A 24,530-nucleotide genomic window follows, 5' to 3' on the forward strand; every position below is an offset into this window, starting at 1 on the left:
GGAATAGATAATGGTTGAAGAAGTCAATAAGGTCAATGGCAAGGAATTTTGGATCTTGAATAAATATGAAATAATTATATAAAGTCTTTGACTACCTTCTACATTTGAAGCCACTAAAAATCTTTCAATATTAACTCCAAAGTCTTCTTGTATCCAAAAAGTCCTCCTACTGAAAAGTTATGACAAGTTTGAAGAACATGTAATTATGCCCCACCTTCTAGAATGTATAATTGTCCCTCAAAATAGAATAGGTTGTTCTTGAACTCAAACTTGAAAGTATCATGAGACTTAAAAAAATTATTTTTAATAACATGGATAAAATTTTTAGAGAGTATATTTAATTGAATTTCGTTGATAAAGATTGAATCAACAGTCAATATTGATTTTATTACTCAAAGGTGAAAATACTCTGGCTTTGAAAAAATAATTTCTTGTTGATGAAAAGATGCATCTCTTTCTTTTAATATAAAATAAGAATGTCTAGAAAGGAAATTTAATAAATCTTATTATTTTTTGAGTTGATAAGTAATCTTGTAATTAAATCTTGATAAAAACATGCTTCAATAAGCTTCGTGAGAATTCAAAACACGTTTCAACATGAAGTACTCAATGTTCTTATGATCTATATATATAATGACTGGACTCAAGGTGTCTTCTAAATAATGGTGCCATTCTTGAAGTAAGTCCACAATTGCAAGAAGTTTTTTGTTGTAGATCTCATAATGAATCTTGGTTGCTAAAAAATTTTTAAATGAAAAGCTACTTGATAGAATTTTTCATATACTCCTATTTATGAAAATACTACATCTAAAGCAAAGTTTGATGTATCTATCTCTATAAAAAAATGTCTTAAAAAAGTCACACAATATAAGATTGGTACAAAAATAAATTATTTTTTTAAAGCATTAAATGATGCTTTAACTTCTTTATTCCATTCAAGTTTGTTTTTATAAGTCAAATATATAAGTGCAGCTACAACTTGAAAAAAATTATTAATGAAGATCCAATATTAATTGACAAAGTTCAAAAAGCATTGCACATCCCGTACTGTTCTTAGAATCTTCTAATCCAAGATAATCTGGATCTTCTTTAGATCCATCATTAATACTTTTTTGGAAATGATATATTCTAAGAAGTCAAGTTTAATAATGTGGAATACACACTTTTCTAACTTGACATATAATCTTACATCTTTAAGTTTTTTTAATACATAACAAATATAAATTTCATGTTCTTTTGTATTCTTAGAGTAAATTAAGATGTCATCTAATTAATAAAATATAAAATTATTAAGAAACTCACAAAAAACATCATTCATTAGATGTTGAAAAACAACAAATGCATTTGTGAGTCCAAAAGGTATGATATTATATTCAAAATATCCATACCTGGTTCAAATCAAAGTTTTTGATTCATCTCTTTTTTTAATGCATACCAAATCATATGCTCCTCATAGATCTATTTTTATATAGATCTTTGCTTGATTGAGTTGATCAAGAAATCTTAAAATCAAAGATAGAGGAGACTTGTTCTTGATGATGATTTAGTTGAGTCCTTGATAGTCAATTGACATCTACAAAGATCCATCTTTTTTCTTCATAAATAAGATAAGAGCCCAGGTTAGAGATTTAAAATGGTGTATGAAATTCTTATCCAAGTTCTTATCAATATAGTCCTTCAATGCAGCCAATTTGTTTTGTAATAGGCTATAGATTGGTCCAAATGGTAATTGAGCTCATTCGTAAAGATTGATGAAACAATCATAAAGAAAATGCTATAGAAGAAAATTTATATTTTTCTATTAAAAAATATCCTAGAAACCTTAATATTGTTTAGAAATATTACTTGATGTCTTCTTATCATTTGAAATAGGTGAAGCATATATAACAAAAGATGACCTTTCTTTTGTGATATGCATAATAGCTCTTGCAATTATCAATAAGAGTTTGAATATACTAGACTAATGTTTTTTTACTTGACTAATGAGATTTTAAATTAAATTAGTAGAAAAATTAAAATTAAGAAAAATCCAATCTATATGAAGATTATATTTTTTTAACCAAGATAATCCTAAAATAATTGGATTAGATGGAGATCTTATTATATAAAATATTACTATGCTATTATGATCTTTAATTGTTACATCTAAAAGAAAACTTTTATGCATAATATCTCTAGAAGATAACAAATGACCATCTTTGATTTCTACGCATATATGTTTAGTTTTCTTAACAAATGATATTGCTTATTTATTGACAAAATCTTTGTCTATAAAACAGGTTGAGGCTCTTGAATTTAATAATGCTAAGACTTTGTGATTTTTTGATCTTAAATAAACTTCAATTATAAAATAAGGTGAAGGATCTAAAGAAAGAATAGGACCTTTACTAGGAATTATGCAAGATTTTATCTATACGATTCTTATTGTAATTGGAAAAACTTGTTTTTTAACACATCACCTTCTTTAGTACCTATGCTTCTCATTTTTTAGTTGCATAGTTTCTTTGGATAATTTTGAGCAATGTATTTAGTTTCTCAACAATATAAGCATAAGCCTTTTTGACATTGTCAAATCTTTTCTTACTGTGTGAGGATTTAAAATATATCATATCAATTTGCATTGGTTTTGGCCTTGATGAATAAGTTTTTGAAAATTTGGAAGATACTATTATTATTTGACTTATTTCTCTTTGGCCAAGTCTTTATTCTAGACAACTTTTAAATAATCAATTATTACATACAATGGCTTGAATAATAAAGTATTTCAAAGATTCTACCTTTGACATTGTCAATAACAAATCTTTGATATTATCCTTCAATTCATATCAAAATTGATTGATAAGAATTTTGTCATTCTAGTTCACATCGCAAGCAAGGTCTTGGAATTTAATAGCAAATATTGTGGCTAATTGTATTCTTTGTTGTAAAGATAAGAGCTTGAATTGTACTATTCTTTCTCAATCAATTTCTCCAAATATGATTGTAAATACTTCTTGGAATGAATTCAAATCATAAAGAAGTTGTGAATCTTTTTTCATTAAAGGTGAAAATCAAGAGAAAGTGCTTCATTGATAGAAGTGTGCTTATAAATCCAATTTGAATAAATCTATTAGGGTATTGGAAGAAATGTAACTTTAGATAGAACTTAACTAGTTGCAAAAATCTTCAAAATTTTAATCTTCTTCCATCAAACTTTTCAAGCATACTAATCTTTATCTTTATCATACTTGTAGAAGCAAAAATTCCTAGATTTAGTTGTGATGTCGATCTACTTACTTCTTTCAAATATACAACTTCTTGCTACAGGCTCTGAACTTCTTCCATAGGCATAGGAATAGTACTTCTATGATTTACATTGAAAATACATGAGATTTCTACTCTTAAAATATTGACAAGCTTATGACAATTTACAATAGTTGAAAATCTATTCTCACTTTTGTTGAGAGTAGCATCCATAATCTTTCATTTTCATAAATAACTTAAACAAATTCAAAAAATTAAATTAAATGAGGATAATTTGCAACCTCTAATATCAAATGAAATTTCTACAAAGAGGGATAATCCACTTTTATTAAAGAAAAGATCAATGTTAAAAAATAAGTTTATTTGTTTAAATGTGGATAGTTTACAACCTTCAAAACACAACAATAGAAGTAAGGTAATCCACACACTTATAAAATAAGTTAAAAATATTAAATTAGCACTCTTATTGAACTATCAAGGATATGCATCTTGAAGAAAGAAATCCTCAATATACTCTTGTGTCATTGAAAATAACTAGAAAGTCACTCAGAGATGATATAATATTGAACTAAAATAGCTATTATCAAAAACAAGAAGATTAAAAAGTCTTGAAATAAGAGTAACGACTAGAAAGATATTGATACGAATAAAGAAGACTTCACTCTTGCCTTCATATATACTCTTAATTAGGAGCTATTTGGCAATGTCCTATAGGACCTCCAAAATGTGTTGACTTTATAAGACAAGTATCTAAACTTCTAAAGTAAGTTTTTTTATATGTGTATCACATAGTTAGCTTGTTTTATAAGCTATCAACATGTAGTTAACTTATTGATCAAGTTTCTAACCTATCAATCAACTAAAAACACATGTAAAGACAAAGTAGCATCTATAAAGCTTCTAAGAAGCTTTTTTAGAAGGTATTATGAAATTAATTTATTTTTATCTACTTTTATCTATTTCTACCTAATCATATAGGTCTTTATTAAAATATATATGAATATTTGTGATAATTAGAATGGTTTTTGTCAAAGAAAAAAAAACTAGAAATTCTTAAAATAAGACTAAGAATTAAAAAGATATTGATAAGAATGAAGAAGGCCTCACTTTTGCTTCTATATATATATATATATATATATATATATATATATATAATTAAGAGTTATATAATAATGTTCTATTGCACCTCCAACATGGGTTGATTTTGCTAGACACATGTCTTAACTTACAAGGTAAGTTATCTATATAAGCACTACATAATTAGCTTATTCCATAAGCTGCTAGTATGTGTAATATGTGAGTAACTTGTTGATCAAGTTTCTATCCTATCAATCAATTACAAACACTTATAAAGTCAAAATTGTATCTATAAAGTGTTTAAGAAGCTTTTCTTGAAGATATTATAAGAATAATCTACTTTTATCTACTTCTATCTAATCATATAATTAATTATTGAAATAAATATGTATGTCCATGAGAGTGGGTGGTAGATCTTTTACTTTGCATTATTTTATTGTAATACAACTATATAATAAAAATATAAAAAAAAAAAAATCTAATTAATATTTAATTATCTTGATTCAACAATAATTAAAGATATTTAAACATGGCTTTTATAAAAGCCTCTTAGTTTATTTTTTTGTCTTAGTAGTTAGTAGGTTGAAGATTGGTTAGTAATTTTACCTTCTAGGCTATAGATATACTTTTATTTCCTTAAAAAGACCATAAATTAATAAAATCAAGTTAAAAAAGATAAATAATTAGTATGGTTGATACTAAGATTAAGTTAAAAATAGGATTGGATTAAAAAATATCTAGAATAGGTTAGTTTGATACTCGAGGGTTGATTATTTGAAAGACAAGGTTAAAATCAAACATCAAGCTATTAAAACAATTGCCTAAGGCAAAATAAAGAGGAATTTGAAGTTTGGCAATTAAGATTGAAGAGCTAGCTTAGAGCTTTTTTTACAAACATAAGGCTTATTTTAATAGGATTTGATTTGACTTTGCAATTATTGTTCAAAATCAGGGTTTGTATTGGTAACTTGGAATTTATGCAATATAATTAGGGCTAGCATTTTTGAATAGTTTGTAAAATTAGTATCATATCTATAATTTAAAATTTGATAGTGTTTGATAAATTATATGTACTATGTGTATGTAAAATTTTGTAATAATATAATCATGCAGTTGAGAGATATCTAGATTTTGATATACGAAGGTATCAAAAGTGGGTAATTTGGAGTTGAATAGAGTTTCTATGATATTTGAAGATCTACTACTCAAATCAAAGTAAAATTTGGCATGGTATTAGAAGACTTAAAGACCAAAAATATATACTAATTTTGAATTAAAGTTCATAGTTGGAGAAGAAGAAATCACTGCTAGAACGTTTGTATCAACTTTCAAGTTGATGGCCAAGTAACATTAGTATGGTTTTTGGGCATTTTCTCACAATCTATAAGTTGGATTGGAGTGAATTCTTTTTCAACATATAGAAGACTTGTAGTGGCATTTGTATGCAAAATTTTGGTCCAAATAGATATTTAGGTTAAGAACTATAGCTTACTAAAGCTTATTAATTAATATTAGGACTTGCAAAGAAAATTCAAAATTACCTAATTATGAAAGTAATAAGGCAATTTGAATTTATGTATGGTTGTGATTATTAAGAGTATTTTTGAGCACTTTTTATTAGATTTAAGTACTTTTGAATTAAAATTCAAATTACATTCTTCTCATAATGGTGAAACATATTAAGATTCTTAGATACATGTAAAATACAATCTCACCTCCTACAGCCAAATGCTAATGCATTTTCAAACAAGATGATATGTAATACAATAATGTCAACTAATATTCTTAATTAAGTTTCTTATCCTTTCTATGTTATTAATTAGATTACTGATCTTCATCATGTAGTGGTTGTTGTTGATAAGGATGTAGGTTTGCATCTTTTTGTTTGTTGTTGTAGCTAGAGCCATAACTTACTATTCAAATTTTTATTACTTTTCATTATGGTGTCATAATTTCTTCCTTTAGTCATTAGCTTTCTTTTGCATAGTAATATTTGGGCCAACAAGTACTTGAGTGGCTACAAAAATCATATGTCAATATCAGGGACATAAATTTCATAGAAAGAGATTCCTCAATACACTCTTGTTTCACTAAGAAAACTAGAAAGCCATTCAAAAAGTAATGTAATATTGTCTAGAATGGCTATTGCCAAAAACAAGAAGACTAGAAAGTCTTGAAACAAGATTAAGGAGTAGAATGACGTTGACAAGAGTAAAGAAGGCTTTACTCTTGTTTCATATATATTCTAAACTAAGAGCTATTAGGTAATGTCCTATAGGACCTCCAAAACATGTTGACTTTGCTAGCCACATTTCTTAACTTGTAAAGTAAGTGTCAACGACAAGAACATGATAAAGACAAATAAACAAGTGAGACTTCTCTCAAAGAAAGATGAAAATATAGAAATAACTTGATATGTATATTAAAAAAGAAACTGGAATGGCTATTGTCAAAATCCAAGAAAACTAGAGACCCTTGAAACTAGACTGGAAGCAAGAAACGAATTGACAAGAGTGAAGAAGGCTTCACTCTTGTCTCTATATATACTATCTTATTAAGGACTATGTGGCAACGTTCTATAGGACCTCCAATATGTGTTGACTTTGTAGGACACATGCCTTGACTTACAAGGCAAGTTTTTCTATGTGTAGGCCACATAGTTAGCTTGGTCTTCAAGATAACAACATGTGTGGCACATGGCCAACTTATTGACCACGTTTATAATCCCAAAAAGTCAATTAAAGATACCTATAAAGTCAAAGCAGCATCTATGAAGCTTCTAAAAAGCTTCCATACCAAATACTATAGAATTAACTTACTTTTACTTACTTTTGTCTATTTATATATGTAATTACTAGCTTACATGCATATGTTTGTGCCATTACCCTCCCTCCCTTCTAGAAATGAGTTCCACAAGGAGCGGTAATCATATATTGAGGAAATCTATGATGCGACGAATTGTATTTGCCACATACTCTGATCTTTGTTCTCTTCAAAGATGATTGATAGGGCCTCTCAACCATTGGTAGTGTCCCATACCAAGGTAGGAAGACCACCTAATTATTTGATCATTGTTGAGGCCTTCATAACTTCCTTCAAATAAAACATTTGGAACACCATCAGGAGTTGTTTCTACCTCTAGTAAAATCACCAAACATCGGAAGTCCCTTTGAAGGTCGTGATACCAAATGCATTGTATATCGCCATCTATTCGAGGAAGAACATGTTGTTCTTGAAGATCTTCATCTCGATTGCATCATCTTAAAGGTTGTGACAATTGTAATGTTTCATCCAGTAGGTCAGCAAATAAAGGCTCTTGAGCCAATCTACTGGTTGTTGGTTCTCCATCTCTTGAACGTCACAACTACAAAGAAGCTACAAACAAGGATTGAAAGTAGAATGTCATCTTGCTTAGATCTTGTTTCTTTTATAAAGAAGATTTTTATCTTGATTTTGATGGATGTCGTTGATGAAAAGCCTCCACCACCTTTGTTGCATTTGCAAGATTCTTTATTGGCTCTCATGTGTATTCACTAATATCATATCCTCGTCTATGAATAAGATATTCTAATTTATTTCGACACCGCCTTGAATCTAAGACTTCTTTCACTTCAAAATCTTTGTTATTGTCTACTTCTATAGGAGGAAGTGGAGCTTGTCTTCTTCTTGGTATGTCCATTGCCTTGTATGGTTCAAGAAGAGACACGTGGAATACAAGATGGATTTTCATTGACTCTGGTAGGTGTAAACGATATACAATTAGATTGATTTGTATAGAAATAGAAAATGGTCGAAGCCTTCAATAGTCCAACTTGTCACAAGGACCAGTGGTCTTGATATTACGACAAAGTAACCATACCTTATCACCCGTGTGGAATGGTGGTTGTTCCTTTCGATAGACATCCGCATTGACCTTTTGTTGTTCTCGAGCTTCTTTTAACTACACCTTTATCGTTGCATGTAGTTCTGACAAATGAATTACCAAATCTTTTGCAGCAGGATTATCAACTTTTAAAAAGTTAAAAGTATCAAGTCGTGGATAATAACCATAATTGGCAAAGAAAGATATTTGTTTTGTAGAAGAATGTATCGTGTTATTGTAAGCAAACTCTGCCAATGGTAAAAGAGTTGTCCAATCATCTTGTTGATAGTTAATGATACATCTTAAATACTGCTCCAAAACTTGATTAACACGCTCCGTTTGTCCATCAGTTTGAGGATGGAATACCGAAGATAGTTTTATATCTACTTTTAGAATCCTGAAAAGAGTTTGCCAAAATCTTGATACAAATTGAGTTCTCCTATTTAATATAATATCCTTGAGTAATCCATGATAGCGATAGATATTGTCAAGAAAGAGCTTAGCTATTTCTTCACCTGTGATAGATTTTGTACATGGTACAAAATGTGCCATCTTGATAAAATGATTTATTATCACGAATATAGAGTCATAAAAACCTGAGATTGGAAGATCCATAATGAAATCCATAGAAATAGAAGACCATGGTTGTTCTAGAATGGGTAATGGCTGAAGAAGTTCATAAGGTCGATGATGAGGATTTTTTGATCTCGAGCAAACATCACAAGTTTGTACAAAATCTTTGATTGCTTTCCACATTTGTGGCCACCAAAAATCCCTAGATATTAGTTCCAAAGTTTTATTGTACCCAAAATGTCCTATTGCTGGAAAGTCATGACGAGCTTGAAGAACATGTAATCGAGCTTCACCTTTCTAAAACATATAGGCATCCCTCAAAATATAATAGATTCTTCTTCAATTTAAACTTGAAATTATCATGAGACTTTGAAGGATTTTTCTTAATATCACAAATAAGAGGATCAGAAGACATACTTAACTAAACTTGTTTAATGAAAGTTGAATCAACAGTTAGTGTTGTTTTCATTGTTCGAAGATGAAGATGCTCTGGTTTTAAAAGAATTGTTCATTGTTAATCAAAAGTAGCATCTCATTCCTTTGCTACAAGGTAAGATTGTCTAGAAAATGCATCTGACAAACCTTGTTGTTTTCTTGGTCGATAAGTGATCTTCAATTCAAATCTTGACAAAGACATACTCCAACGAATTTGGCGATGATTCAAAACATGTGTTGACATAAAATATTCAAGGTTCTTATCATCCATATATACTGTAACTAGGCTACTAGCACCTTCTAGATAATAGTGCCATTCTTGAAACAAATCCATAATTGTAAGAAGTTCTTTGTCGTGGATCTTGTAGTTGATCTCGGCTGTTGAAAATTTTTTGGAATGAAAAGCTACTGAGTGAAGTTTATTATCTATTCCCTTTTGTAACAATATGGCACCCAAAGCAAAGTCTGATGCGTCTATTTCCATAAAAATGGCTTAGAAAAATCGACGCAATACAAGATTGGTGTAGAAACAAAGATTGTCTTCAAAGCTTCAAATGCTACTTCTGCTTTTTAATTCCATTGAAGTTTGTCTTTGCAAGTCAAACATGTAAGTGGAGTTGCAACTTGAGAAGAGTCTTTGATGAAGATTCGATAGTAGTTGGCAAATGCCAAAAAGCATTGGACATCTCTTACCGTTTTTGGCATCTTCCAATTCATAATAGTTTGAACTTTCTTAGGATCGATTATAAGTTCATCATTTGAAATGATGTATCCTAAGAAGTCGACTTGAGTAGTATGAAATATACTTTTTTCTATCTTGGCATAGAGTCTTACATCTCTTAGTTTTTGTAATACTTGGTGAACATGAAGTTCATATTCTTTTGAGTTCTTAGAATAGATTAAGATGTCGTCTAGGTAATAGACAACAAAATCATCTAAAAACTCCCAAAAGACATCATTCATTAGATGTCGAAATGCTATTGGTGCATTTGTAAGTCCAAAAGGCATGATGTTGTATTCAAAATGTCCATACCTTGTTCGAAACGTAGTCTTCCATTCATTTCCTTCTTTGATGCGTACCAAATTATATGCTCCCCGTAGATCTATTTTTGTATAGATCTTAGCTTGATTCAACTGATTAAGAAGTTCAAATATCAAAGGTAGAGGGTACCTGTTTTTTATAGTGATTTTGTTGAGTCCTCAATAATCAACACACATCCGCAATGATCCATCTTTTTTCTTTATAAATAAAATTGGAGCTCTTATTGGAGTTTTGGAATGGCGTATGAAGTTCTTGGCCAAATTTTCTTCAATATACTCTTTGAGTTCAGCCAACTCATTTTGTGATAAATTGTAGATTGGTCCAAATGGTGGTTATGCTCTTTCTTGAAAGTCAATTGAGTAGTCATAGGAACGATGTTCTGGAAAAGTATCTGCATTTTTTTTCTCAAATATATCTTAAAAATCTTGATATTGGCTTGGAATGCTACTTGAAGTCTTTTCACTAATAGAAACAGGTGTGGCATAAATGACACAAGGTGATCCTTCTTTTGTAGCATGTGTCACGGACACAAAATATAGACTTGAAATCTAACAAGAAGTTCAAGAAGAAGTAGCAGAACTAGATTAAACAGATGAGTACAAGAACAACACCAGAAAGGTGAGCTAGAACTCCAAGAGATGTGTTGTCGAGACTGAAGAACTCTTCAGCCTCGATCCCTATATATACTCCTACTTAGAAAGCTTCTCGAGCTACTTCTATTAACTAGGAAGCTTCTAGAAGGTTCCAGAGGCTTCCTTTCTAGAAGGTTCTAGAACCTTCTCGAGCTACTTCTATTAACTAGAAAGCTTCTAGAAAGTTCTAGAGATTCTTTTCTAGAAGCTTCTAGAAACTTCTCTTCTAGAAAGTTCCAGAGACTTCCCTTCTAGAAGCTTCTAGAAACTTCTCTCTAAAAGGTTCCAGAGGCTTCTCTTCTAGACGGTTCCAGAGGCTTGTTTTTTAGAAGGTTCTAGAAACTTGTCTCTAGAAAGTTCTAAGGAATATGTCCCTAACATCACCCCCTCCTTTAGCTTCGAGGTCTCTGAGAAGCAATGTTGTTGATCAATACCAACGCAAGAAAATAAAGATCTGTCGCATAACTTCTGCTATGAACTCCAACTGTTGTTCATGATACAAGTGGTTCATCGACCCTTGAAGCCAACGGTAGTGGCCCACGCCTTCAACTTCTGACCAAGCATGAACTTCCGTGTCCTCATTGTGAAATTGTCTTGCAAACATGCCTTCTGGTTGACCATCGTAAGCAGGCTCGATCTCAAATACGATCACCAGTGATCGGTTACTCGGTATCCTCCGTCGTCGTCATGGTACATATAGTTCTTCATCTCGGGGTCGCCTTTGTGAGCTACTCGGTTGCGATACTCTGATTGGCATAGTATCTATCTCTTGGCTATCCATATCAAAAGACCAAACTACGATCTATCTTGGAGAAAATAACTACATCAACTATGAATTTTGCTGGTGCTCTCCCCTTTTCTTATATTGTTGGGAGAACAAGCTTCAGAAAGAAGCTATTATCGAATTGATTTAGGTTTATCGGGATGTCGTTGATGAAACTCCTATACCTTTTGTGGCGCATTCGCAAGATTTTCAGCTGGCTCCCACGTTCGCTCATTAATGTCATAGCCGCACCAATGAACAAGATATTCTAACTTTCCCCACCTTCGCCGTGAATCCAATACCTTTTCAACCTCGTATTCTTCGTGGTTCTCGATTTCAATACTAGGTGGTGGACATTGCACTCTTCGAGGAAAAGATGACTCTCGATAAGGTTCCAACAGAGAAACATGAAAGACTGGATGTACCTTCATAGAAGCCGGTAACTCCAGCCGGTATGCCACTGGATTAATTTGCTTCTGGATGATAAATGGTCCCAATCTTTGATAGTCCAACTTATCACATGGTCGCTTGGTCTTGATATTTCGTTAAAGAAGCCAGGCTTTGTCTCCAACTTTGAAAGTAGGTGCTGGATTCCGAAATCTATCTACAGACGTCTTATAGGATTCTTGAGCGGATTATAATTGAAGCTTCAACATAGTTTGAAGCTCTCATAGTTGCTTCGTAAATCCTTCAGCTGCTGGATTGTTATTTGTTGACGGACTGAATAAATTAAGCTTCGGATGATACCCATAGTTGGAAAAGAATGGTGTTTGTTGAGTCGACATATGGAGGGTGTTGTTATATGCAAACTCGGCTAGCAGTAGATATGCAGTCCAATCGTCTTGCTGATAGTTGATGCTGCATCGTAAGTACTGCTCCAAGACTTGGTTCACCTGTTCCGTTTGGCCATCAGTTTGAGGATGAAAAGCTGAAGAAAGCTTGATATCCACCTTCAATATCCCAAAGAGAGATCTCCAAAACTTTGACACGAACTGGGTACCTCGATCTGATATGATATCATCTGGTAGTCCATGATATCGATACACATTATCGAGAAAGAGTCTTGCTGTGACTTCACTGGACGATGTCTTCTTACAAGGAACAAAGTGTGCCATCTTCGTAAGCCGATCTACCACGACAAAGATGCTGTCAAATGAGTTTGATGATGGCAAGTCCATGATGAAGTCCATAGAAATTGAAGACCATGGTCGACGTGGAATTGGCAATGGCTGTAGAAGTCCATAAGGGCGATGCCGAGGATTCTTAGATCTTGAACAGATGTCACAAGAGAGGACAAAATCTTTCACATCCTTCCACATTTGGGGCCACCAAAAATCTCGGGAAATAAGCTCCAAGGTCTTATTGAATCCAAAATGTCCCGCAGCTGGAAAATCATGGCGAGATTGAAGAACTCGGAGTCGTGCTAGTCCTTTTGGAATGTACAATCGCTCTTCAAAGTATAAAAGATCTCCCTCCACCTTGAACTTGTCGTCATTGGTACGTTGCTTGACATCAATGGCTACTGAATCTTTAATGGTCATAGCACGTATCTGGTTTAGGAAGTCAGCATCAAATGATACAATAGTAGCACAAAGTTGAAATCTCTCTGGCTTCAATAACGTTGTACATTGTTGATCAAACGCTGCTTCTCTAGCCTTTGGTGCAAGATACGATCTCCTTGATAAAGCATCGGATAGTCCTTGCTGCCTTCCAGGTCGATAAGTGATAACAAAATCGAATCTAGATAGCGACATATTCTACCAAGCTTGACGCCGATTTAAAACTCGAGCCGTCATGAAATACTCCAAATTCTTGTGATCCGTATATACGGTTACTGGATGTGCAGCTCCTTCAAGAAAGTGACGCCATTCTTCGAAAGAATCCACTATAGCAAGAAGTTCCTTATCGTGGATCTTATAATTGATTTCAGCAGCAGAGAACTTCCGAGAATAGAATGCAATTGGATGGAGCTTCTTATCTTCACTCATTTGTGAAAGCACACCTTCCAAAGCAAAATCTGAAGCATCAGTTTCTAAATAGAAGGCCTTTGTAAAGTCTGGATGTACCAAAATTGGAGCTGTAGTAAATGCTGTCTTCAAATCTTAAAACGCCTTCTCCGCCAAAGGTCCCCATTCCAACTTATCCTTGCATGTTAATTGAGTGAGAAGAGCAGCAACTTGAGAATAATTCTTGATGAAGATTCGATAGAAGTTAGCAAAACCAAGAAAGCATTGTACATCTCTAACCGTCTTCGGAACCTCCCAAGACATGATTGCTTCTACTTTCTTGGGGTCCATCTTCAAACCTTCTGTAGTCGCAATGAACTCCAAAAATTCCATCTCCGTCTGGTGAAATAAACACTTTTCTAATTTGGCATATAGTCCTCGCTTGCGTAGTTTCTCCAAGACCAAACGAACATGCTCCTCATGCTCTTCCTCGTTTTTAGAGAATATTAGAATATCGTCCAAGTAGATGACAATAAAATCGTCAAGGTGTTCTCGAAAGACGTCATTCATCATATGTTGAAAAACCGCTGGAGCATTGGTAAGACCAAAAGGCATGACATTATATTCGAAATGACCATACCTTGTACGGAATGCTGTCTTCCACTCATCTCCTTCCTTGATTCATACGAGATTATAAACTCCCCTTAGATCAATTTTTGTAAAGATCTTCGCACATCCAAGTTGTTCTAAGAGACTAGAAATCAAGGGTAATGGGTAACAATTTTTCTTTGTTACCTTGTTGAGGCCTCGATAGTCCACACACATCCGTAATGATCCATCTTTCTTCTTCACAAATAAGATGGGTGCTCCAGCTGATGATTTTGAATGACGAATGAAGTTCTTGGCTAGATTCTCGTCGATGTACTTTCGTAACTCTACCAACTCCGTTTGCGATAGATTGTAGATTGGGCCAAAAGGTGGTTGTGCTCCTTCTTGCAAGTCTATGGCACAATCATATGGTCGGTGTTCCGGTAGTATGTCGGCGTTCTTCTTTTGAAACACGTCTTCAAAATCTTTATATTGCTCTAGTATACTTGCTGTTGATATCTTCTCCTCGGTAATTGGAGCCGCATAAATGACAAATGGAGTGCCTTCCTTAGATGATCTTATAAACGCTCTTGCTCCAATGAATAAGGATTTCTTTTTTCGAGGTTTTTTACTAGGTTCTTTCTTGGGTGGTTTTGTGGGAAAAGTCATCTTCCGCAACCTCCAATCTATCAATGGATTATGTTTTTCCAACCAAGAAAGACCAAGAATAATAGGATTTGATGGGGTTCTAATAATATTAAAAATAATATGACTACTATGGTCTTTAAACGTTACTTCTATAGGTTTTGATTCATGGGTGATGCTACCAGACAATAAAGGTCGCCCATCTATGACCTCAACATGAACAGGTTTTGATTTTTGTACTAAAGGGATCTTATGACGCTTTGTAAATTCTTCGTCTAAAAAACAAGCAGATACTCCTGAGTCTAGTAGTGCTAAGGTTCTCAGTTTTTGAGGGTCGATAAACAAAGGGATTGTAAAACAAAGTGCAGGTTGGGCAAAAAGAAAGGAACCTGATTGTTGTTGGGATATTTCATTGTCCAGCCGCACGGTTCCTACTGTGGCTGGGCATCCTCGTTTTCCTGAACAAATACTCCCCTAGTCTTGACTATGCCTCGATTTTGCTTTTTGGGGCAGTTTCCGACTTTGTGGCCTTCTCCACCGCAATACAAGCATAAATTTTCCTCCATACGTCGCTTTTTTTCTTCTATAGTAAGAGATTTGATAAGTACCACATCAATTTGCATGTCTTCCACCTCTGAATGCGAATTCACACCGCTTGCCGACATAGTTGGAGCATGGTGAATTGTATGTTGTCTTGACCGTTGGTCTTGGCGACGTTGGAATAGGCGATTATCGCACTTCACAGCTTGGCTAATGGCTTCATTGAGCGTTCGTGGATCAGGAAGAGTTAACAGCAAATCCTTCACATCATCTCTTAAACCCCAATAGAATTGACTCATCAACGCTTCTTCATCCCAATTCATGTCGCATACTAATTGCCTGAAATCCGAAGCATAGACTGATGTAGAACGCATCCCTTGTCGTAGCGACCAGATCTTTGTTGTAGCCCATCGAACCTTATCGTATTCACCAAATGCTTCCGCAAATGCTTCCAAAAAGGTTTCGAAGTTGTTTAATATGGATGATCGTTTCTCAAACAAAGGAGCAAACCATGATAGAGCTTGTCCCGTAAGTAAGGTTTCAACAAGCCCAACACGTGACTCCTCCGTTGAATATCGTTTGGACTGTAAAACTGTTATCAACCTGATTTGATTGACGAATCCTCGAAACTTGGAACGTGTTCCATCAAACTTATCTGGAAGGCTAACTCGAGGCTCCTTATGTTGTAGAACTAGTGGTTCTTGTCGAACCTGAGATAAAGTTGTTTCTCCAAGTGCCAAAATTTGAGGCTAGTGTAGTTTAGATTGTGCTATCCTAGATACTCCATCATTATGAAGCCTTGCCACCACTCCTTCAATCTCTGCAGTTCTTTGTGATAACGTAGCGAGGGCATTCATAATAGCATCTAACTTAGACTCCGAACTTTCTGTCATACTAATGTCTTGACCTCCGGCCATTCTAAAAGAAGGACAAAAATGACCCTATAAGAGGCAATATTGGTTTATAGGAGGGTAATCCACAACCTATAAAATGCCTTAAGAATTTCAAGAAGAGGGGTAATCCACTCTCTCCAAGAAGAATAAGACTCCAATATTGTAACAAAAGAAGTATCAGTTTAGAGGAGGGTAATCCGCAACCTCTAAAAAATGCTAGTATACCTTCAAGTAGAGGGGTAATCCACACTCTACTAAGAAAGAACTAGCTCTGATATCTCAAGTTAGTGTAGTCTCGACAAACTGTCACGGACACAAAATACAGACTTGAAATCTAACAAAAAGTTCAAGAAGAAGTGACAAAACTAGATTAAACAGATGAGTACAAGAACAACACCAGAAAAGTGAGCTAGAACTCCAAGAGATGTGTTGTCGAGACTGAAGAACTCTTCAGCCTTGATCCCTATATATACTCCTATTTAGGAAGCTTCTCGAGTTACTTCTATTAACTAGGAAGCTTCTAGAAGGTTCCAGAGGCTTCCTTTCTAGAAGGTTCTAAAAACTTCTCGAGCTACTTCTATTAACTAGGAAGCTTCTAGAAAGTTCCAGGGGATTCCTTTCTAGAAGCTTCTAGAAACTTCTCTTCTAGAAGGTTCCAGAGACTTCCCTTCTAGAAGCTTCTAGAAACTTCTCTCTAAAAGGTTCCAGAGGCTTCTCTTCTAGAAGGTTCTACAGGCTTCTTTTCTAGAAGGTTCTAGAAACTTCTCGAGCTACTTCTATTAACTAAGAAGCTTCTAGAAAGTTCCAGGGGATTCCTTTCTAGAAGCTTCTAGAAACTTCTCTTCTAGAAAGTTCCAGAGACTTCCCTTTTAGAAGCTTCTAGAAACTTCTCTCTAAAAAGTTCCAGAGGCTTCTCTTCTAGAAGGTTCCAGAGGCTTCTCTTCTAGAAGGTTCCAGAGGCTTGTTTTCTAGAAGGTTCTAGAAACTTCTCTCTAGAAAGTTCTAAGGAATATGTCCCTAACAACATGCAAAAAAGCACTTGCACCTACAAATATAGGTTTAATTATACTAGACTTATGACTTTCTACTTGATTAACTACACTCTTAGTTATACTTTCAGAAAAGTCAAGACTACGAGAAGTCCAATGTATTTTAGGATTATAATTTTTTAGCCATGATAAACCTAAAATGACTAGATTAGAAAGAGATCTAATGATATTAAATATTACAAAGCTACTATGACCATTACTTGTTATTTCTATAGGAAGTGTTTCATTAGTAACATCCTTTGAAGATAATAGACGACCATCTATGACTCCTACATGAACAAGTTTAGTTTTCTTTACTAAAAATATGCTATGTCTTTTAGCAAATTTTTCATCTAAGAAACATGCTAAGGCTCCTGAATCTAGCAAGGCAAAGACTTTGAGATGTTTAGGTCCTAGAATAACATTTATCATAAAACATGGAAGGGGTTCTGAGGAGAGGATTGGACCTTTATTAGGCATTGTACAAGGTTCTAACCGCACGGTTCCTATTATAGCTGAATAAATTTGTTTTTCGACATGCTATCTCCTTTGATCACCATACTCCTCATTTTATGGTTGCGTTGCTTCTTTGGGCAATGTTGAGCAGTGTGCTTAGGTTCTCCACAATATAAGCACAATCCTTTCTAACGACGATGAGTATTTTCTTGCTTAATAAGAGGTTTAAAATGTACTGCATTTATTTGCATATCCTCTACTTCCGAATGTATGTGTTGAAGAGATGTTGGTATTGCTATTGAATTATAATAACGTTGAGGTCCACTTGTATGGTTCTCAAATCAAAATTCAATAAGGTAATTGTCGTACTTCACAGCAAAGTCAATTGCTTGATTCAATGTTTGAGGATCAGATAAGTTGAGCATTAATTTTTTTACCTCATATTATAATCCGTAGAAAAATTGGCTAATAAGTGCAGCATCATCCCACTTGATATCAATTACAAGTTGTCGAAATTGTGAAACATACAACGTTAATGATTGATTGCCTTGTCGTAAAATATAGAACTTATTCGTTGCAAGACGAATTGCATCATGTTCTCCGAATATGGATCGAAACTTTGCCAAAAAATCCAGTGACCATTTTCTAAGCTTGAATCCAATGACCGTTTTATGAGCTTCATTAGGTTTAGATCTTGTGTAGAGAACAAATGCATTTGATGCTCTACTGATGTCTTAGGCTGAAGTCCGAGGGAGAGTGACCCTTCAATGTGTAAGCACCACACTAGTGTGCAACAATGCACATAACCTATCCTTCGGGTGAACAAGTATCCGCTTGTGTGTTGGGAGAGAATAATCCGCGCCACTTAACAGTACTTGCGATACGTATTGATCGGCAGTTCAGATATAAGTTACAGGACAGATGTGATCAACTGTACCAAATTTAGCTTAGACCTCATGGAGTCAAGGCATTGTGTAACAAATATTCTAGTGACACTTCCACCGGATGGTGAACATTCTATGATGCGAAGAATGCGTGATACCTATTGTGAGTACGTGATGCTTCACATACCATCGCTTTCAACAAACCTGTCATGTGACACCTTAATAGTGTATGAGACTATTAGGATTAAATACGGGCAACGGGAAACAGAGCCAGCTGTAATACTTTATTGGTAAGGAGATAGAAAGACACATACAGGGCAATCGAATGCAGACAACACTCGTATCTAGATTGAACACCAAGTTCCGATCGATTTTCAACCTAACTTCCAGAAATGACGGAATATCAGGTATGAATGCTTCAGCTTTGTTGAAGCAATACTTCACTTCCATGTCTGGGAACCGTTACATGTCCCCGCAGTTCATTTTGGGTTTCATGCGTTAATGGGTTGTTTGTATTACGCCTAATCCAGTAGTGCCCGAAAGCACAACGTGAAGTGGAGATTTGTGTCAAGGACAAGACCATGAAGAACTTAGGTTGTTACGCCACCTACCGTCGATCTTAATGAAGCAAGGAAGATTTTTGCAGATATTGCATAGTCAGTATGATGCGGTCACTGGTTATTCAGAAGTGGCCATCGAGCATTTCATAACCTGGAAGTCCGTTGGTGAAGAAACTGACCAGTAGCGTCGGCTATGTGTGAATGTGTAGTCGATGGGTAGATGATATTGTGGGTTGTCATCTCGTGAACTTTTGACACTTTCGCTGGAGACGGGTGTTGTTATATTGGTGCAATTGCAAGAATAGGTTAATTTTTTCATTGGTTCATTTGTTTTTGTTTGTTTTCTGAATCCTTGAACCTGAAACCGTCTGCTTCCAGAATGCATCGTTCTACACCCGTATGAACCACAACTTACAAAACCCTAATTATTGTCCGCATTCCCCCTCTCTCTGCTGGTCTGACCTTCATCAATATGTGAGGGAGTTCGTCCAATGTCGACTCCACTGAGCTGTGATGTCGACATTGTGTGGACTCCAAGTGTGGAGTCGTGATGCTGTGCATTGTCTGTGCTGAGAGAGTTTGAGAAAACGGGGTTGTGATGGACTTGTGTAGTGGAAATTGAGTGTTGGCAATTTAAGGGTTCTGGTGGTGCGATGTGGGGTTGGTCGACTTCGGCAGGGCTCCCCGCCCTCTGCTGTGGATGCGTGATAAATTCTGTTTGGAGTGACTGGTGTTCGCTATATTAAGCATTCTTGGAGGTAAATAGTTTACTCAACTGGAATATCATTAGATTTGGACGTTGTAACGGATGCTTATTATTTACGGCAGTAATAAACGTTTATGTGACTCTTTCATTATGCAAATCTATATTTTACGGGCGGTCATAGATTTTGGATAACCCTCCATACCCAGATCCCCAGCATGTTTCGAAACTAATGATTTGGGTCCACATCAATGCTGAAGGATTCAGAATGTTTAAAGATAGTGTGACAGGTTCTAAAAGAATTTAGAAATTAATTTTCATGAGAGGATGTAATCTTTTTTCATTAGTAGAATATTATCATAACAAATTACTCAAGTAACATTAGATGTGAAGAAATCAGATCAAATATCAAACCAAAGCAGCAATATGGAATTATATTCAAAACATTATGTTGAAAAAAAAAAGAAAAAACAGAAGATGCAAACCAGCAAACAAACAAACAAATTGTCATGTTCACTCAACTTGTGACACAGATGAATATAATATGGTTTGAAATGTTTTCGCGGGCTTTGAGGTCTTTAATTACAACTTTTCGCAGAATATGTACCGTTTATATTCCTAAACCTAGAAACATCACTTATTTTTGTCTGCGACTTCAATCGATTACCAGTACCTTGTTCATCTACATTGTTCATGGTTCATTTGTATTACTACGCACAGAGTCTCCAACAATGAAGGAAATTTCTAGGAAGAACTCATACAGTTGTACAAGGCCAATTATACTCACTGCAAATTACGTGCAAATTAAACCCTAAAAACGCGGTTATAGGGGTTGAAACTTTTAGGGGTTATTCCTGCAACCACGTTGCTGCTCCGACTCGATTTTGTCCCGGTATCGTCCCGCTGGCCATTCCTTGAACTTCCGTTCGCGCGAACACGGCTCTCTCTACGCACGCACTCTGGTTTTCTGTGTGTGTGACCGGGAGGAGCGGAGGTTGTGGAACTTGGGCAAAGAGTTTTCAAACCAGAGCGTGGATTGAGTGAGAGTTGAGTAGGGCAAGATGGGAGAGCGGAAGGTCCTGAACAAGTATTATCCGCCCGATTTTGATCCGGCTAAGATCCCTAGGCGGAAGCAACCGAAGAACCAGCAGATCAAGGTGCGGATGATGCTTCCCATGAGCATCCGGTGCAATACTTGCGGGAACTACATCTACAAGGGTACCAAATTCAATTCCCGGAAGGAGGACGTCGAGGGCGAGGTGAGGAAATAGCAGACCTCTGGGGACTCGGTTGTTAATTGAAGCCCATTTTTAAGTTCCTTGTATTTTCTGGGTTGTAAGGACTGTATGCTTTATTCAATCACAGGAGTACGAATTGTTGCATGGCTATTAGAATGATGATTCCTACAGGACAATCGAAATTTGGATAAGCTGCAGTCGGAAAATTATTTGTGCGTCTTCCTAAGTCTGTCTCTGGGGTTTACAAGATCGCAGAGCGCATGCGTGGGAAAATCTGCGTGAAGAGAAGAGAATCTTCATGTCATTCTGTGATTAATGTACTCACAGAATCTGTCGCCTTTTATTGCAGACATATTTAGGTATACAGATTTTCCGATTTTACTTTAAGTGCAGTAAGTGCTCAGCCGAACTGACCATGAAGACCGACCCGCAAAACAGCGACTACATCATGGAAACTGGAGCATCACGAAATTATGAGCCTTGGCGTGCCACAGATGAGGTTTGATCTGGAAACTAACCATCTTGGTGTCTCAACGAGCGTTTGCAGAATGAAACTTTTCAGATGGAATTTAAGTATATGGTGGTATTCTGTTTGTATCAATGTCTAAATATATTCTTAGAAGCTTTTATATTGATTATTGTATGTTGTGGTTGGTCAGGCAACAGATGAGGCGGTGAAAAAAAGAGAGGCAGAGGAGCTGGGTGACGCGATGAAGGCTCTAGAGAATCGGACGTTGGATTCTAAACAGGAGATGGACATTATGGCTGCATTAGACGAAATGAAATCCATGCGAGTATGTTCTTTGTCATTTCTGTTGGTAACTGGTCTTAGAACGTCTTTTTTTCACTATGCGAAAGTATGATGATCTGAACCATAGTGGCAGCAGTAACAATTTTTTGGTTTTGGTGTTTTTTGGTTTTCTTAAGTGGCTTATGATGTTTAACCGTTATGCTGCTAACTGCTCACTGTCCGGGCAAGGTTCCCATAATCATTTTCATTCAAGAAAGTTTCCAATGGCTTTGTATTGTGGTTCATACTAGTGTGGGATAAGTGGTGCAGTCTCGGCATGCAACAGTTGCTGTGGAGGACATGATGGCAGCTCTTCGTCGCACAGCTGCCGAGAAGGTAGATCTGGAAATTTATGGATCAATTTCACTCTCAGATTGTTGCAACCACACCCCAAAACTTAACCATGCTTTTCGACATTGAACACTCTATTCATCGCTTTGATCAATTTCTGGGATGTGATAGTGTAACTTTAATAACAGAGAGTGCAAACACTATTCCATGTGGGTTTAGCTTTTTCTAGTTCATTATATGGTGATTTCTTAAATCAATTTTTATTTTAGATCGCAATTATGCTGTTTATCCTTCCCAGTTCTTAAATTTATTTCCAGTAAAGCTGCTTTTGAACCTTACGTTTCATTGCTTTTCAGGACAAAGAACTAGAAGAGCAGGACGAAGCTGTAATCAAGTCAGTTATTTTTCAGGTACTTGTCGGAACCACTTTTATCAAAATCTTTTTTGGTGAATTAACCTTTACCTCGTGATGCTGATTTCACTGGAGCGACTATCCTCAGTGTCGATCTTTTAGTTAGTTCCAACAGTTCTTGTTGATTCAGGGTTGGTTTGAAGCCGTAGCTGCACATGGTGGTAATCTGATAAGATATCGTCTTGAATTTTTTGCTACCCTGCTGGCTTAATCTGCCACTTGAGTGCAACATGCTAACATTGTGCATACATCCTGACAGAATTCCAGCAAATTTGTGCGGCGCATTGACGATGATGACTTGGAAGATGACGGTGATGAGCATTATGATGAAGAAAGCTCACTTAATCATGCCAAGTCCATGAATGGTGAAGGTTTTGTCAAGGTGCACCTTTTTGAACTGTTTTTGAGTAGGCTCTGGTCGAACTTTGGAAGGCGTGTGCAACTGTAGCCAACGATTATAGTTTCGGTTGGTTGAACGAGAAGTTCTTTCTTTGTTTTCATTGATCAGTAACACATTTAATGACGAGGTCCTCATTCTGTGGGTCTCGCAGAGAAGAAAGGTTTTAGATCCGCAAGTCAAGACAGGGCCGGCACTGGCCAGTGAAATACTCGCTATCCCTGTTCTAGAAGCTGAAGGTAAAGGTACGAGAATATTTTCCACAACATTGGATTCGAGCATTAATGTTCTATGTTTTAGTGGCTGCTCATCGTCTTCTCCTTGGGTTATGTGATGAGATTGGTTACTTGCCCCATTAGCACTTCAAGAGGCATACTAAGTTCTATGCAAAATCTATTTTGTGATCCTTTTCAATTGGTTGAAAGTGAATTTTTGTTTTTCATTAGATACAAGGTTTGTTATATTTTCTTAACCTGTTTGGTCTTGTGGTCTCTGAGCATTGTTTATGGATTTATCTTTAGGTAGCATTGGTACTGCGAAGGCTCCATCGTTTGCAGTGAGTTTGAAACCAGTTGCGTTCAACATAAAGCCCAAAGCAGGCACGGTGTCAATATCAACAAAAGAACAATCGGCAAAAGGTCAAATTGGTGAACAGGCTGCAGGTTTACCTGAGGTCACAGTTGAAAAGGACGATCAACAACCCTCTGGCGCTTTTAACTCCCTTGGTTTGGCTTATGGAAGTAGTGAGGATGATTCTGAATAGCATCTGCAACTTTTACCTCAGTGTATTATATATTCTGTTCCTTCTCAGAATTATCCGAAAAAGTTGATCCAGCGAAGGTTGAGCATTAGAGCCCTGAACAGATGGAGTTTGCGCTCACCCATTTCGTATGCCATGTGATTGTGATCAGCACGGAGATTTTATTAAATCTTGTAATTTTTTTCATCGTCAAGGTTTTTGCTCAGTGGAGGTGCTTTATCGATAGAGTTAAGCTTTCAGAGGTGCCATCACCAAACTCAATTGTCTCGAACTCAAGTGTCTAGTTTTTATGGGATGGGTGATCGTGATTGATGTTTCTTTCTCCATAGATGGTACTTCTGTGATCTGGACAGTACTCAGTAGGTTAATGTTCTAAGAAGGGGGTTGATTAAGCTATCAAATCGCTAAATCCAGCTGAAAGACGACTTTTCAAATAAAATCAACCAACTGATTTGTATAGGCGAAGAAAACTCGTGTGTAGATCCCAAATTATACAGTGAGTCATAATTGAGAGGGAAATCTTGATTTCAACTAAAATCTATGAGTAATGTGCTGTAGCAAAAATCAAATTTGAAAGGAATTAGCTTCTAAAATAAGTCAATGATGGAGTAATCTCAGTATAAGTTCAACAATGCAAATGGGAGAGAGAAACATGTGGATCAAATCATCTACTTCTCAAATTCAGTTTTGCTCACACTTAGATTGGAATATAAACAACAAATCCAACATTTATAAGTGGTCTTTAATTTTTGGTTGAGAGCATGGATATAAT

At 35.5% G+C, this 24,530-nt stretch overlaps 1 protein-coding gene and 1 long non-coding RNA gene across 3 annotated transcripts; both read left to right on the top strand.

Moving 5' to 3' along the window:
* Positions 1-18,785: 18,785 nt before the first annotated feature.
* On the top strand, positions 18,786-20,314 carry LOC149986518 (uncharacterized). Its single transcript, XR_016500222.1, has 2 exons — positions 18,786-19,925; positions 20,271-20,314. It is a non-coding gene; the product is annotated as an uncharacterized LOC149986518 (long non-coding RNA).
* A 477-nt stretch (positions 20,315-20,791) lies between these two features.
* On the top strand, positions 20,792-23,951 carry LOC112276243 (uncharacterized). 2 transcript variants are annotated; one of them, XM_024507375.3, is made up of 8 exons: positions 20,792-21,129; positions 21,458-21,607; positions 21,768-21,902; positions 22,169-22,234; positions 22,546-22,599; positions 22,861-22,983; positions 23,153-23,243; positions 23,520-23,951. In XM_024507375.3, exons 1-8 carry the CDS (start codon positions 20,932-20,934, stop codon positions 23,759-23,761), a joined length of 1,059 nt encoding a protein of 352 aa, XP_024363143.1. In that variant the 5' UTR covers positions 20,792-20,931; the 3' UTR covers positions 23,762-23,951. The 2 variants fall into 2 exon arrangements, with proteins under 2 accessions (XP_024363143.1, XP_024363144.1); XM_024507376.3 differs by having other exon boundaries at positions 23,153-23,237.
* The last annotated feature ends 579 nt before the right edge of the window (positions 23,952-24,530 follow it).

This window comes from Physcomitrium patens, chromosome 23, assembly GCF_059467195.1.
Source record: "Physcomitrium patens ecotype Gransden chromosome 23, ASM5946719v1, whole genome shotgun sequence".
Taxonomy (NCBI): domain Eukaryota; kingdom Viridiplantae; phylum Streptophyta; class Bryopsida; order Funariales; family Funariaceae; genus Physcomitrium; species Physcomitrium patens.